General features: G+C 37.2%; 1 protein-coding gene across 2 annotated transcripts in view; it reads left to right on the top strand.

The window, feature by feature from the left end:
* Nucleotides 1–16074, top strand: part of LOC136259679 (hemicentin-1-like) — a 172024-nt gene that overhangs the window by 51905 nt on the left and 104045 nt on the right. For both annotated transcript variants that reach the window (XM_066053184.1, XM_066053183.1), the window contains exons 15-28: nt 1735–2049; nt 4465–4788; nt 4836–5150; nt 5329–5640; nt 6651–6959; nt 7053–7376; nt 7425–7691; nt 7748–8011; nt 8058–8330; nt 11374–11640; nt 11697–11960; nt 12007–12279; nt 14734–15057; nt 15105–15422. In XM_066053184.1, coding sequence (XP_065909256.1) covers nt 1735–2049; nt 4465–4788; nt 4836–5150; nt 5329–5640; nt 6651–6959; nt 7053–7376; nt 7425–7691; nt 7748–8011; nt 8058–8330; nt 11374–11640; nt 11697–11960; nt 12007–12279; nt 14734–15057; nt 15105–15422 — 4149 coding nt within the window. The remainder of the gene's footprint in view (nt 1–1734; nt 2050–4464; nt 4789–4835; nt 5151–5328; nt 5641–6650; nt 6960–7052; nt 7377–7424; nt 7692–7747; nt 8012–8057; nt 8331–11373; nt 11641–11696; nt 11961–12006; nt 12280–14733; nt 15058–15104; nt 15423–16074) is intronic.

The following is a 16074-nucleotide window of genomic DNA, read 5'->3' as shown; positions in this document are numbered from 1 at the left end:
GAGTAAGATAATTGATTTGTACAGCGACTATACTGAAAATAAACTACAGGCGCTTACATTTGCAGCCATAGCTTGCATTTGGATTAGTCTAAAATGTTGCAATTTGGCTTAAAATGTTCACCATGGATCAGCACATCAGCCAAGGTATAGCGTTAGCCTTGTAGACACTTGCGCATATGGATATGAAAGCGGTTTGGTAGAAGAAATGATGACGATCTTGTTTACGTTTACTGCATCGTAAACAAATGCACGTGACATGCATACCGTTGAAGCTACAGAAATGAAACCAAGATTTTCGAACTCTCCATGAGCAGGCAAATAAGATGGTGTATAGTTTTAATTGATTTTAGTCTTCCTTCCTCGAGTACTGGCCCGATAAAAACTTGCATATTTTTCTTTGTAGCAGGCATAATTTTACGAATTATTTTTAAATTTCGTTTTTCTCAATACGCATGCTTGTGCGAACAAGTCAGGTTTTTGCTGAGACGGTCACATTTATTGGGTACCTAGTTTTAGAGGTAGCACAGCATCAACTTGTTCTGCTACAGTACCACTTAAATATAACTTCACACGCACGTGGTGCAACAATGTGTGATACTAAACACGGCACATATGTACTTCAAAAATCCATGTGAAATTAAAAAAAACACATAGCTGCTACACAGGACTGTGCATGCATGCAAGATTGCAACTCGCGTGTACATGCACTGGCATCTAGGCTGGCGAGCTGTATAGTTACTTCAGTGATGGGTTGTCTAATGACCAATTTACATTATTATAAGTGTACTTATTTTGTATATTAAGCTTGAATGCATTAAAATGTTAAAATGTAAACAAACAATTAGCATATCACATGACTACCACACCGACTGCTTGCTGACAAGGCTTTTAGTAACAGTGGAGATTGTATAACATTTGAATGCAGTGTGTTAAATTGGAAATCCAGAGATTGTATCTTTGAATTCACTTCTCCAGATCCAGATTGTTAGCTATACGACTCCAGTGAGATGATCATGCCAGTGCAGTACTCAATATATTGTAGACTCTATTAAGTTTATCATTGCATATTCTGATCCTGGTCTATGGCTATAATTTAAGGTGAGTTGACAGTTCTCACTTGAACTAAGAAAATCCTGAAGCCAATTATACACAGATCTATGGTGCTGTTTTCCAGTGTTACAGCTGTACTGTACATTGTAATGGCTGTGTACACATGCCCCACCCATGATAAATCTATTTTGTGGTGGCTAAGGCTGGCATCCAGCATCCACAGAGTACACTAGTAATGAAAGAACATGGCACACAGAATTATGAGCAACTGGGTAGCTATTACCTGTGGTACAATCAAATGTTTCATGCTGGCGTTTATGCATATTTCAGCTAGGCCATGCACATGTTCTTCGGCTACTTGTGCATAGTAGCTACTGTAATTTTGTTCAGAATCATGCTTGTAAAGTAGACTACATGCATGCTACAGGCTGCATACATCACACATGTGGTAGTGCTGCCAGGTGCTGCCTTCACGTCTGTGGTGATGCTGCCTTCACACGTGTAGTTGTGTGTAGATGAGTGTGTACATGTTGAGTTAACACTTATGGAAGTACACGCAACATGCGTGCACTGTGAAGTTATATTTGAGCAGTATTGTTGTAACATACTGGTGTAGTGTGCCAGCTTTTGTGGTCACACAATAAACTTATATGTGCCTTTATTTGTTAATTTTCAATGTTGTAGTACCCACTCCTAGTGTGATTGTCACTGCCCCTAATACTCAGATAGTTGGTCAACCACTAACACTAACATGTAATGTAACTACTGTGAGAGGTATCACCAGTAGAGTGGAGATTGTGTGGAGTAGAGGTAACAACAATGAAAGGACAACAGAAAGTTCAATACCAACTACGACGGATAGTTCACTAATCTACTTAGACACTTACTCCATCTCATCATTAAGAACAGAAGATGACAGCAGATTGTATGAATGTAGAGTGGTAATCCACACATCTCCAGTTATTATGGTCAATGATACTACCAGACTGGATGTGACTGGTATGTGCTTTGTTGTACAAGAAAAAAATAGTTCGAATAGGGATCATAGAAATAAAAAGCAGTGAAATAGGGGAGGTTGCCTACACCTGCATACATACTAGTGGATATCCCTACCTCAGTTATGTTACTTTTTTGTAGAGGTGTAAATTTAGACATATGTTGATATTTCTTTTTGAACTTATTTTGATTATCTAACATATCTAGATAATTGTTACTATGGCTGCCAGCCAATAATGTAACCAGTAAAGTGAGTAAATTACAATTTGAAGTATATATATATTTTAAAAAAATGTTACTTATATATAATATTGTGCCCAAGTGGTGGAAGAGTTGGAGGTCTACACCATCAGACATTCTTTTTGGTATACAAATAATTATGGATATTTGCTATTGTCTAGATAAATAAACCTTTCATCCCTATCGTTTGATATTTTGATAATAGGATATATCTAGATAATCACACAGCTATATTTTTGTAACATAATTAAGACTTAGCAAACCTGTATATACAGTACAGCTCAAAGGTAATGTCGCGAGTATACACATGCAAGTAATGCTCGCATCTTGTCGCGGGATCATTCTTTTGCAATGTACTGTACAATACCTGTGGAATATCGCGTGGAAATGCACTAGCCGCACGAGAAACTCGCCACACATGAGAACACTCGCTACTGAGTTTGGTAACTTCATACAACACTTAAATCACATAAACATTTGTGGTCGGTCCCATAATTATGTTTGTGCATGCCTAGCTAGCTAATTATACAGTAGAATACAATAAATGCACGCCTGGGCCCGCAGAATGCAATGAGTGGAGTATTTACAAAAACGAAAAAAATCCGTAAATTCGAAAGCGTTTTTTTCACAATGAAGGAAAGTGATAACACCAAAAACCTTGGTAGCATCGTGATCCCAAAAGCCAGAGGAGTTCCAAAATCTTTGTTTCCTGTCAGTACTCTCAAGGAGACAGAAGATATCAGCGTTAGTCTGCCTTGCGTTAGACGAGCGGTTCACTATCGCTTTTTCTCACGTTTGTTTGCCTTCGCCGGTCCCCCGTAGACATAGGAAAGGCCTGGAAGACAAAACTTACCCAGCAATGGATTTGCTTGTTCATGGAGAATTCGATGGTGCAATTTGCACCTTGGTAGAGGACTGCATCCGTATGTTATGATCGTTTTATTAAACGCCTGTAGTTTATTGTCACTGTACAAATCGATTTTTTGCTGTTAGCACTTTGTAGGCCCTTCGTAGCACTGTAACTTCGAAATTTCTTGGCTTCTATAGTTAAAACTTCAGTTGACCATTCCTTTAACTATCTAGATAAAGAAAATATGAATAAGAAAAATGCACTAACTGGGGTTCCATTACTTGGCGACCAATCCATCTAGGTTTATGGTAGCTATACTGCTAGCTACAGCACTGACTGTAGTCCATGACAGAGTCAAGGTCAAGTCAGTAGCTAAGTTACCAAGTATTCGGTAGCTACAACACAGGCATTACAATAGGAGACTTCACAGCTGGCGGAACTGAGCCAGTGCCGCCTCCCAAGACCTTAGGTGAGACCTGTTATCTGGTCTTGCGTGACGCTCTCGAGTAAGGTTAGCTATCATGGAGCATTACTGTAGCCTTGCTGCATCCACACGGGTCACTCGAGCGCACGTCACGTGCGTCATGCGTGTACATGCGATGTTACCCGTGAGCTGTACTGTACAGCACCAAAAGGGCACATCTTAAAATTAATTTGTGTCTTAATTCATGCCCCAACCACAATTACTGGAAGTGAAGTGGCCATTATGCTTCATTTTCAGTTGTGTTCTGCCCGTTACACAGTATTACAAATGTAGAACAACAAAGAAGCAGCTTTGTAATCGTTCCAATCACTATGGAAATACAGTTGATTCCCGTTATACACAGGGAAGCCATCAGTATGCACTACCACATGAATCAACACTTTATACTGTTAGTGAAAAGAAATGGGACACAAAGGAGGATGAAGGTAAGTGCATGATGTATGCTTGTCAGGCTGAAGTGATGTTCAAGCCCTGTTATTGTTGAGTTATATTGGTCTGAGGTAGTCAGTCAGTCAGTCAGTCAATCAATCAATCAGTCAGTCAGTCAGTTAATGACCAATTCGTAGTAACCTATTGGAAGTGTTTTGGGTCACACTGAAGGCACTCTTGTGCTTGATTAAACCTAAGCACCATGAAGACATTGTGAGGCTGGTTTCTGATTTATTTTTGTAAGAAAGTGCAAGCCTCCATGATTCCTAATACACAGTGCTGTACTGTAGGCTATAGTTATATTAATTTTCACTACCTATGTGTTTACAATGTCGACACCAATTTTACCAGAGACCTATTATAGACCTACACAGATCTATTATTCAAATCTACTTACATTTATTTATCCTCACAGTTCCTCCTCCAACTATTTCCACATCACCATCTGGTCCCATACAAGGAGCTATGGTGGGTAGTCCCCAAATGATCCAGTGTACGGTGAGTACAGTTAGTGGAGTGGAGTCCAGTTCAGTAATGATCAGTTGGATGGGACCTGGAGGAGACACTATCACAAATAATAGTAGAGTGACCATCAACCCAACCACTTCTAGTGGTAACAATTACACTAGCAGTATCCAGTTTACATACCTGATGGAGGGAGATGAGGGTACATACATGTGTAATGTGATGATACTGGAAACTAGTGGATCATCATCAGTTGTACTGGAGACACTTACTAGTAAGTCATACATGTATTTGATATTTGTTTACCCCTCAATGTTGTAGTACCCACTCCTATTGTGACTGTCATTGCCCCTAATACTCAGAGAGTTGGTCAACCACTAACACTAACATGTAATGCAACTACTGTGAGAGGTATTACCAGTCAAGTAGATCTTTTGTGGAGGAGAGATAGCATGATATTGATTAGGAGGATCAATATATCATCAATTATGGAGAACGGATTGCTAGTATTGACAGACGCTTACATCATCTCACAATTGAACACAACTGATGATGGTGGAGAGTACCAGTGTGAGGTGGTAATCCACTCTAATCCACTAGTAATGGCTACTAATAGTGTTACACTGGATGTAATAGGTATAATTTTTAATAATTTATGCTATGTATAGCAGTTTAGCTTTTAACTAGCTGGTTTTGGGAGGTGATCTGTTGTTCTTTGATTTTGCACATAAACTCTTCATATTATGTACATGTTGTGTTACTCAAAACATCATAGTTTGGGTATTTATATGAGCATTTTGGGATTCTTTTTCAGTTCTTGAGCCATCTGTCAGTATAACACAGTCAATGGAAGGTGCAGTTATTGGAGAAAACCACAATGTAACCTGTACAGTTACAGTAACTAACGGAATATCACCATCAGCTGTAATGATCAGTTGGACTGGAGGCAGTTCATTATCTGATTCTCCACGAGTCACTGTATCTGATCAGACTAATATTGGGGTAGTGTACACAAGGACAGTGACATTTTCACCATTGCTTAATACTGATGGGGGACAGTACACTTGTACTGTATCAGTGACTGGTTTTGATGAGGCTAATAGCTCAAGTGGTGTGATAATAGCTGGTAAGGAAGTGAAAGAGTGGTTTTAGCTATACTGATCAGCAGTTAGTTTATTTTTGGCTGGCTATGTACATATGTATTGAGAAAAATACATCAGGTTTTTAAACGGTTTTATAAAATACGTAGCTTGCCTTATTTGATGCTATATTATTAACTATGGTAGTACTTAAAAGTAGGGGTTGATAAGAAATCATACAACTTTGTAAATTTTAGCATCATAAAAAGCAGCCTTGCAATGAATTTTACTCTCAAAACTACCCCTGGAATGCATTAGTACTGCTGTAATGATGATACTGTACCTTGAAAGCAAAAGTCAAATGTTTCAATGTACGGTGAGCTTTAAATTTTTTGAGATTCATCACTATTTTGTCTGCCTGCCTGCTGTAAGACCTGGTAGCACTAGTCGTACAGCTCCATACAACCAAGGTATCAATGATGACGGAATCATGGATCTATTGTTCTGATTACATTTTGTCCACTGCATCATGCTGTTTGCTTTTGTCATTCATTGGCCTTCCTTGTTCATCCTGAAGGATATTTGATAGTTGTGGCGTGCATCACTACCTTAACTCGTGATTTTTGTTTGTGATTTTAATGAAATGTGAACGTGTCTAGCTAGATGGAGATAAAAAGTAAACAAACTAGCTATTAAAAATTTAAGGGATTAATATAATTAGTTCACATGCTACAAAAGTAAGAAAACAAGTTCTAAATTTTACAGCTGAAATGAGAATGGTCAACACAACAAATAGTAAGGAAACAAGTTAAACAAGTAGGTATTAAAAATTTGTCTCATTTTAGCAAGTAGCCATCTAATCTTGTTTGTCTTGTTTCCTTACCTTTTGTTAAGTGGATCATTCTCATTTCTCTTTTGAGCTTGTTTCCTTACTTCTTGTAGCATGTGTATTATATCAATCCCTATTTCCTTTTAAAATTTAAAACCTTTTTTAATAGCTAGTAAGAAGAGTCACATAGGTGCATGCATGGCTAATGCCGTAACTTTAACCTTGTAGTGGTTCCTACTATTACTGTACCAATGGAAGGATCTACTATATTAATAAAGGAAGGATCATCCAGCACAATAGACTGCACAGTGGCAGGTTTTCCACTACCAAGAGTTATGTGGGAGAAAGTTGATGGAAGTGACCTTGGTAATAGCCTGAGCATAGCTGATCCAGTGATTAATATAACTACCAATACTGTCAGTGTGTCTCTTATAATAACTAATGCATCCAGAGAGGATAGTGGAGAATATAGATGTTTGACTGGTAATAGTACTATTGTTGGTACGGCTAACAGGACAGTTCATTTAATTGTTCAATGTAAGTGTCCCTATATATGTACTATATGCTGTATATCATTATCTTTATGTTCCTTGTGGAGTGCTACATGTTTCTCTAAACTTATTTACGTAGTTGCCCCACTGATTGGTGTCCCTCCATTGAACCAAACTGTATCAGTCTCTGCAGATCTTGTAAATACCACATTTATGTGTAGTGCTAGTGGTTATCCTCTACCTGAGATCCAGTGGACGAGAGATGGATCCGTTGTTATTGACAATGAAGACTACCAAATTACTTCAGTGTCCTTGTCAGAAGATTGTCCCATCATTATTGGATGTCAAACGTCTAGCACTTTGTTAATTGTAGATACTAAAACACGTGATAAAGGACAGTACACTTGTATTGCAAGCAACATTGCTGGAAATGATACAAAAGTGGCTGAACTGATAGTAAATGGTATGTTTGATATATTTCATAATCACATTGTTCATATTTTACTTGTAGTACTACCTATACTATTTGTTACTCACCCATCATCACAAAGTGTTAATCTCACACAAACTACCACATTCACATGTTCTGCTACTGGTTATAATGTGACTTATAAATGGACAATTGGATCAGGATCATTTCCTAGTAAAGTGACTGGTATAAACACCAATACCCTGGTGATCCCAGATGTGAGATCATCTGATGATAACACATACACTTGTGTGGCAAGTAATGAGAGAGGGAATGTTTCATCAAATACTGCTACACTGACAGTTACTGGTATGACTATGATGATGTTGTTAGGTGGTAGTGTGAATGTTGTATTGGTGGTACAGGTCTACCAGAAGTGACAGTGACACCATCCAGTCAGAGTGTAGAGGTGACACACACTGCCATGTTCACTACCACAGTGAGTGGTGTGGGAGTGCAGAACTTCATGTACCAGTGGAGACACAATGGAACAATTATTACTGGAGAGACTGGAGACACTCTGGTGATCACTAATGTGATGGAGAATGATAGTGGAGACTATGAGTGTATTGTTACTAATGAGTATGGAGATAGTGATACATCTGATGTAGTTGTATTGATGGTTACAAGTGAGTTATTGATTTAGTTGTACATATTGATTAACATAAATATTAGGAGTACCACCTGTTATTACTACTCATCCAATGAACACAACAGTCACCTTAGTAAATGATACCACAATTGTGTCACTAACTTGTGAGGCAGATGGTACAACATCCTATAATTGGGAGAGACAGAGTGGTAGTATACCATTTGGTGCTAGTGGAGTGAACACTAATACACTCACTATTATTAACCTAACACCAGAAGATGCTGGTAACTACCGATGTGTAGCTACTAATGCTAGTGGGAGCAGTGTATCAAATTATGCCACATTAACTGTTAATGGTTAGTTTTATGTGTAATTGTTAGTATACATGTGTGTGTGCATGCACGCATGTGTGTTTGAGTGCATGCATGCATACATATGTACTTGTTAATCATATTTAAAGCAAAGCTGAACATACTGTTGTTTACCACTTTCCCTTCACTCATTATATCATTATTCATCTTTTTCAACCAAGGAAGGTAACACATGACACCAGTGTGTGCATACCTTTCACACATACGTACATTGCTTTATGCTCTCATCACAAAATTGAACATTTTAGAGTAAACTTGCCCTATCCACCTCGTAAACTTTTCACAGGAGCTTCAAAGGTAAGAATCGTACTGCTACTATTTTCTTTATTTATACCTACAAAAGTTGCAATAAAATATGTACAAATACTTAATTCAAGTCCCTTGAACTTAAAAATGAAACTTAAATTGTGCCAATTTTGGCTTGAATTTTGTAAAAGTTCACAGAACTATCAATGATTTTTTGACATTAAGAACACTAGCACATTTTTGAAGTCACACAAATGTTCTACTTTTCACTTTTGATACTGGGAGAAGAGAAACTAAATTACTGTTTTGATGATTGACCTAACCTGCCAGTTATCTCATACATTCAAGATACTGGCTGCTTGCACAGGAGGTGTGAAGATTGCTCAATAAACTTGTAACGTATGGAATTGTCATTCCGCTTTTTTCTTGAGTTATGAAACAAACAGTGAATGCTCATGAGCATGACATGGCTGTAATAATGTTTATAATATTTTTTTTAAATAATGACTTATACATTATCATACAGTACAGTACTATAAAGGATCATGGAGATTTGCACCTTTTTACAAAAAGTGTTGACCAGAAATCAGCCTCACAGTAGCTTCATGACATGTGGGTAGTATTGGTTAGGTAGAATCAAGTTCACAAGTGTCTCCAGAACAGCCAAAAACACTTCAGATAGGTTGTTATAGACAATTATTAAGTGAAATTTTCTGCTGACTGACTGTGTGAATGACTGACTGACTGACTAACTAATGCCTTCAGATAAGTTTAACTTTATTATGGTTAAGGATATGAGCTTGATTTTTTACTAATAGACATTGCTTCTGCCTTTTGGCATACCACCACAGTACGTAAAATGAACTCACCTTTGTCCTCCTCTGTGTCCTATTTCTTCTTGATGACAGTGTAAGGTGTTGATTTGTGGTAGCTTGCACATGGCTTCCTGGTGAATTGTCTGTATTTTTGTGGTGACTGGATTAATTGCAGAGGAACTGTCTCCTACTATTCTTCATTTAAAATGCTGTGTAACTTGTTGAACATAGCTTGAAACAAAGCAAAATGAACAATCTACTTTTTAGCTGTGGCATACATTCAGACTAAAATATCTCGTCTGGCACCACCCTTTTTTGATGTGATATGCACGGGTTCAACAGTCATAGTCATGTTATAAACAGTAAACAAACAAGTAGAAGGAAAAATTAGGAGGTTTAAGTTTAATTAGGGATCATAGAAATAAAAGTAAAAAAATGAGGAAGGTCTCCTATACCTGCAAATATACATACTAGTGGACATTTAATCCCTAATTTAGTCATGGCTGGTTAGCTATAGATAGACTGAATTAGGGGTTAAATCTCCTCTAGTATAAGGTGTTTCTTTACTAGGATTCCTGATCAAACTTGAGTTTCCTTCTATTAAAATGTATTAACACCATTGCAGCCATTTTATCATTGCAGCCATTTTATGGCCACCACCTTTGATTTCACAACTTTTTTCACCCAGGCTTTTGAAGGCTGCATCCTTTTTATGCAGCTTGACTGTTTTTACATGGATAAATTTGTATTGGTATGTCACTAATAAATGAAATGCTAGTTATACCAATGAAGTTTGTATATGATTTGTAAACAGGACACCCAAGAGCCACAGGCCTGAGGGTGGAGTGTATACAAATCAGGTCCAAACAAAATGGGTGTGTTATAACTGATTGTGGAAGAGGTACTTAGCCATGTCACAACCATTTGTAAACCGGTTTACAACTGGTTTGTATCACTGGTGGCAGCCTTTGATCCGCTTACACACCATACTACAAATAATTTTGAAACAAAATCGGGTGGCTGCAGGTTTGAGGCTACCTAGGTCCAGTCATGGATTTTTTCTCCTTTCTGCAACTTTTGAAACACACCTTTTGTAGCTAATGTCTTTGTATCTAATGTCTTTGAGCAGGCTGTAGGACCAGGTGTCCTACAGACCTTCAGCACTTGTGCTGTAAAGTTTTAATAATTAAAAAAAAAAAAAGTGTGCCAAAACTGCAGTTGTTTTTTGATTATCATAATTTTATGCCATATTAGTGTAGAACATTGTGACCGGATCTCCAAGAATCCCATATGTTTGCACAAGCTTAAATTTACAGTAGAATGCAATAAACGCAGTGGGTGGAGTATTTACATTATGTAGGTTTTTAAAGCACTTCTTTTGCAGTAAAGGAAGGTAATAAAGACATAAACCATGATAGCATAGTGATCCCCAAAGCAAGAGGAGTACCAAAATCTTTGTTTTATGTCAGTACTCCCAAGGAGACGAAAGATATGAGCATTAGTGTGCCTTGCATTGAATGAACAGTTCACTATCATTTTTCTCATAGCTTTGCCTTTGCTCTGGTCGTAAAAAAGCCTGGAAGACAAAACTTACCCTGTAATAGATTCGACTATTCATGGAGAATCTGATAGTGTAAGTTGCATCTTGGTAGAGGATTGCATTTGTAAGTTATGATCATTTAATTGAGCACCTGTAGTTTATTTTTCATATTGTCACTGAACAAATCGATTATTCTGTTGTTGCCACTTTGTAGCACTGTAACTTTGAAAGTTCTTGGCTTCTAGAGCTGAAACTTCGGTTGACCATCCCTTTGGCATTCTAGATAAAGATAATGTAGAATTTGAAATATGCGCCAACATATAGGGCTACAGTCACATTAAAGACTGCAGTCTTTGTTTTGGATATTGTGATTTGGTTGTCCACTTATAAAGTACAGCCTGTTATTATAATTTTTTTTGTGTTATAGTACTACCTCCAATATTTGTTATTCACCCATCATCACAAAGTGTGAATCTCACACAAACTACCACATTCACATGTTCTGCTACTGGCTATAATGTGACTTATAAATGGACAATTGGATCAGGATCATTTCCTAGTAAAGTGACTGGTATAAACACTAATTCCCTGGTGATCCCAGATGTGAGATCATCTGATGATAACACATACACTTGTGTGGCAAGTAATGAGAGAGGGAATGTTTCATTAAATACTGCTAGACTGACAGTTACTGGTATGACTGTGATGATGTTGTTAGGTGGTAGTATGAATGTTGTATTGGTGGTACAGGTCTACCAGAAGTGACAGTGACACCATCCAGTCAGAGTGTAGAGGTGACACACACTGCCATGTTCACTACCACAGTGAGTGGTGTGGGAGTGGAGAACTTCATATATCAGTGGAGACATAATGGAAAAGTTATTACTGGAAAGACTGGAGACACTCTGGTGATCACTAATGTGATGGAGAATGATAGTGGAGACTATGAGTGTATTGCTACTAATGAGTATGGAGATAGTGATACATCTGATGTAGTTGTATTGATGGTTACAAGTGAGTTATTGATTTAGTTGTACATATTGATTAACATAAATACTAGGAGTACCACCTGTTATTACTACTCATCCAATGAACACAACAGTCACCTTAGTAAATGATACCACAATTGTGTCACTAACTTGTGAGGCAGATGGAGCAACATCCTACAATTGGGAGAGACAGAGTGGTAGTATTCCATCTGGAGCTACTGAAGTGAGCACTAATACACTCACTATTATTAACCTAACACCAGAAGATGCTGGTAACTACCGATGTGTAGCTACTAATGCTAGTGGAAGTACTGTATCAAATTATGCCACATTAACTGTTAATGGTTAGTTTTACGTGTAATTGTTAGTATACATGTGTGTGTGCATGCACACATGTGTGTGTATGAGTGCGTGCATGCGTGCATACATATGTTCTTGTTACGAAAAAATTATGATATTTAAAGCAAAGCTGAACATACTGTTGTTTACCACTTTCTCTTTACTCGTTATATCATTATTCATCTTTTTCACCAAGGAAGGTAACACATCACACCAGTGTGTGCATATTTTTCACACATACATTGCTCTGTGTTCTCATCACAAAGTTGAACATTTTAGAGTAAAATTTCTCTATTCACTTCGTAAACTTTTCACAGGAGCTTCAAAGGTAAGAATCGTATTTTTTACCTACAAAAGTTGCAATAAAATATGTACAAATACTTAATTGAAGTCCCTTGAACTTAAAAATGGTACTTAAATTAAAAAAATTGTGCCAATTTTGGCTTGAATTTTGTAAAAGTTCACAGAACTATCAATGATTTTTTGACATTAAGAACACTAGCACATTTTTGAAGTCACACAAATGCTCTACTTTTCACTTTTGATACTGGGAGAAGAGAAACTAAATTACTGTTTTGATGATTGACCTAACCTGCCAGTTATCTCATACATTCAAGATACTGGCTGCTTGCACAGGAGGTGTGAAGATTGCTCAATAAACTTATTACGTATGGATTTGTCATTCCACTTTTTTCTTGAGTTATGAAGCAAACAGTGAATGCTTCTAAACATGAAGTAGCTGCAATAATGTTTATAATAATAAATTTTAATAATGGCTTGTACATTGTCATACAGTACAGCGTATATTAGGGATCATGGAGATTTGCACCTTTTCACAAAAGGCGTTGACCAGAAATCAGCCTCACAGTAGCTTCATGGCATGTGGGTAGTATTGGTTAGGCAGAATCAAGTCTAAAAGTGTCTCCAGAACAGCCAAAAACACCTCAGTTAAATTGCTATAGAAATTTATTCAGTGGAATTTTCTGCTGACTGACTGTCTGAATGACTGACTGCTTGGTTAACTGACTGACTAACTAACTAACTAACTAATGCCTTCAGACAAGCATAACTTTATTATGGCTAAGGCTACGAGATTAATTTTTTACTAATAGATATTGTTTCTGCCTTTTGGCATACCACCACAGTACGTACAATGAACTCACCTTTGTCTTCCTCTGTGTCCTATCCTTCTTGATGACAGTGTAAGGTGTTGATTTGTAGTAGCATGCACATGGCTTCCTGGAGATTGTGGTGACTGGATTAATTACAGAGGAGCTGTCTCCTACTGTTCTTCATTTAAAATGCTGTGTAACTTGCTGAACATAAGCAAAACGAGCGATCTAATTTTCAGCTGTGGCACACATTCAGACTAAAATATCTAGTCTGCTGCCACACCCTTTTTCGAAGTAGTATGCACAGGTTCACCAGTCATAATCATGTTATAAAAAGTAAACAAACAAATAGAAGTAAAAATTAGGAGGTTTATAGGGATCATAGAATTAAAAAAGTAAAGAAATGAGAAAGGTCTCCTATACCTGCAGATATACTAGTGGGCATTTAATCCCTAATACAGTCATGGATGGTTAGCTGAATTAGGGATTAAATATCCAGTAGTATACTGCAGGTATAGGTGTTTCTTTACTATTATTCCTGTTAATTTTCCTTCTATTATAATGTATTATCATTAACACTATTGCAGCCATTTTACCATTGCAGCCATTTTATGGCCGCCACCTTTGATTTCACAAATTTTTTCACCCAGGCTTTTGAAGGCTGCACCCTTTTATACAGCTTAGCTGTTTTTACATTGTATTGGTATATCAAAAGTGATTACTAATAAATAAAATTCTATAGTTACACCCACGAGCTTTGCATGTGATTTGTAAACAGGACACCCAAGAGCTGCAGACCCAAGGGTGGAGTGTATACAAATCAGGTCCAAACAAAATGGGTGTGTTATAACTGATTTGTGGAGTAGGTACTTAGCCATGTTACAACCATTTGTAAACCAGTTTACGACTGGTTTGTATCACTGGTGGCAGCCTTTGATCCTCCCATACACCATACTACAAATAATTTTGAAACAAAATAATTTTGAAACAAAATTGCAAAACATTAATAGCAAAACATCTACAATAGCCTGACCAACTCAATTTTTCTTCCTCCAGAACCAAAATGCAATAATATTTTCATACGTACATGCATTGTTGCATGCTCCTATGTTCAAATTGAGTGATTTTTACAATAATGCAATAGGCTTAAATTCATCCCAAATTTGAGCAAAAAATTCAAAGAGATGAACCCTTAAATGTCATATTAGTTTCTTCACTCTTTGTGCTGTTTTTCACACTTTTAAACGCATAATTTGATTCCTTGTGCACTTAAAAGGAATCCAAGTTTTGTGTCAAATTTTCTTCACACAACTATCAACAATGTATATCCTTATTATTCCTTTATAGTTCCCCCTCCTACTGTCACCATATCACCATCTGGTCCCATACAAGGAGCTATGGTGGGTAGTCTGCAAATGATCCAGTGTACAGTGAGTACAGTTAGTGGAGTAGAGTCCAGTTCAGTAATGATCAGTTGGATGGGACCTGGAGGAGACACTATTACAAATGATAGTAGAGTGACCATCAACCCAAACAGTTCTAGTGGTAACACTTACACTAGCAGTATCCAGTTTACGTACCTGATGGAGGGAGATGAGGGTACATACATGTGTAATGTGATAATACTGGAAACTAGTGGATCATCATCAGTTGTACTGGAGACACTTACTAGTAAGTCATACATGTATTTGATATTTGTTTACCCCTCAATGTTGTAGTACCCACTCCTAGTGTGACTGTCATTGCCCCTAATACTCAGAGAGTTGGTCAACCACTAACACTAACATGTAATGCAACTACTGTGAGAGGTATTACCAGTCAAGTTGACATCGTGTGGAGGAGAGAAGGACGCATTTTGAGAAATGAGAAGAATATCTCACTAACTACAGTGACCACTACCTCACTGGTGTTCATAGACAGATATACTACCTCACCATTAGGAACAAGTGATGATGGTAGACAGTATGAATGTAGATTAGTGGTCCGTTCACCTGAAGTGGTACGAGTTGTTGATACCTTCACACTCAGCATTACTGGTATGAATTATAAAATTCTTCCAACATTTTACTCTTGTAAAGAATTTTTGTGGTATGCAATAGAAATAATTAAAGTCACATGCAATGTCTTTTCTCTTCTTCAGACTTCTTAATCTTACAAAGCAATCTATGTGCAGTATGTTACTGGATCCATTTTTAAAGAAATTGTTATTGCTGCTGAAATAGCCAGATGTAAACCTTTAAAACCCAGTTATTGTGCTATTTACTCAATTATTTATACAACTTCAATTAGTTTAATAAAGTCAGATAAGAGTATATTAATTGATTTCTCATGAACTATTTCAATATTTTCAGTCCTCCACAATCCACAATTGATAGACATGCTAGTTATGTTAGCAAAACTGTGATGACTACTGATAGTTTTATCAAACAGTATAGTAGTACTGTTTAAGGAGGGATCCCCCCAAGAATGATGTGTGCCGCCTAAATTTCCACCTTTAAAAATCATCCTAGAGACATCTCACACAATGAAAATCACATTTATGGAATAACATTAGTCCATCTAACATCAAATACAGCATTAAAAATAAGAAACACTAATAGGTGGCTGGATATAGAATTTTAAAAGAATCGCTAAAATTCGGATTTTATGCTGCCTGCCTTCCTGACTTCCTGCCTGCCTGCCTTCCTT

Source organism: Dysidea avara, chromosome 7 (genome assembly GCF_963678975.1).
Source record: "Dysidea avara chromosome 7, odDysAvar1.4, whole genome shotgun sequence".
Taxonomy (NCBI): Eukaryota; Metazoa; Porifera; class Demospongiae; order Dictyoceratida; family Dysideidae; genus Dysidea; species Dysidea avara.
Note: the sequence above shows the minus strand (reverse complement) of the source record. Positions and strands in the feature narration are given on the sequence as shown.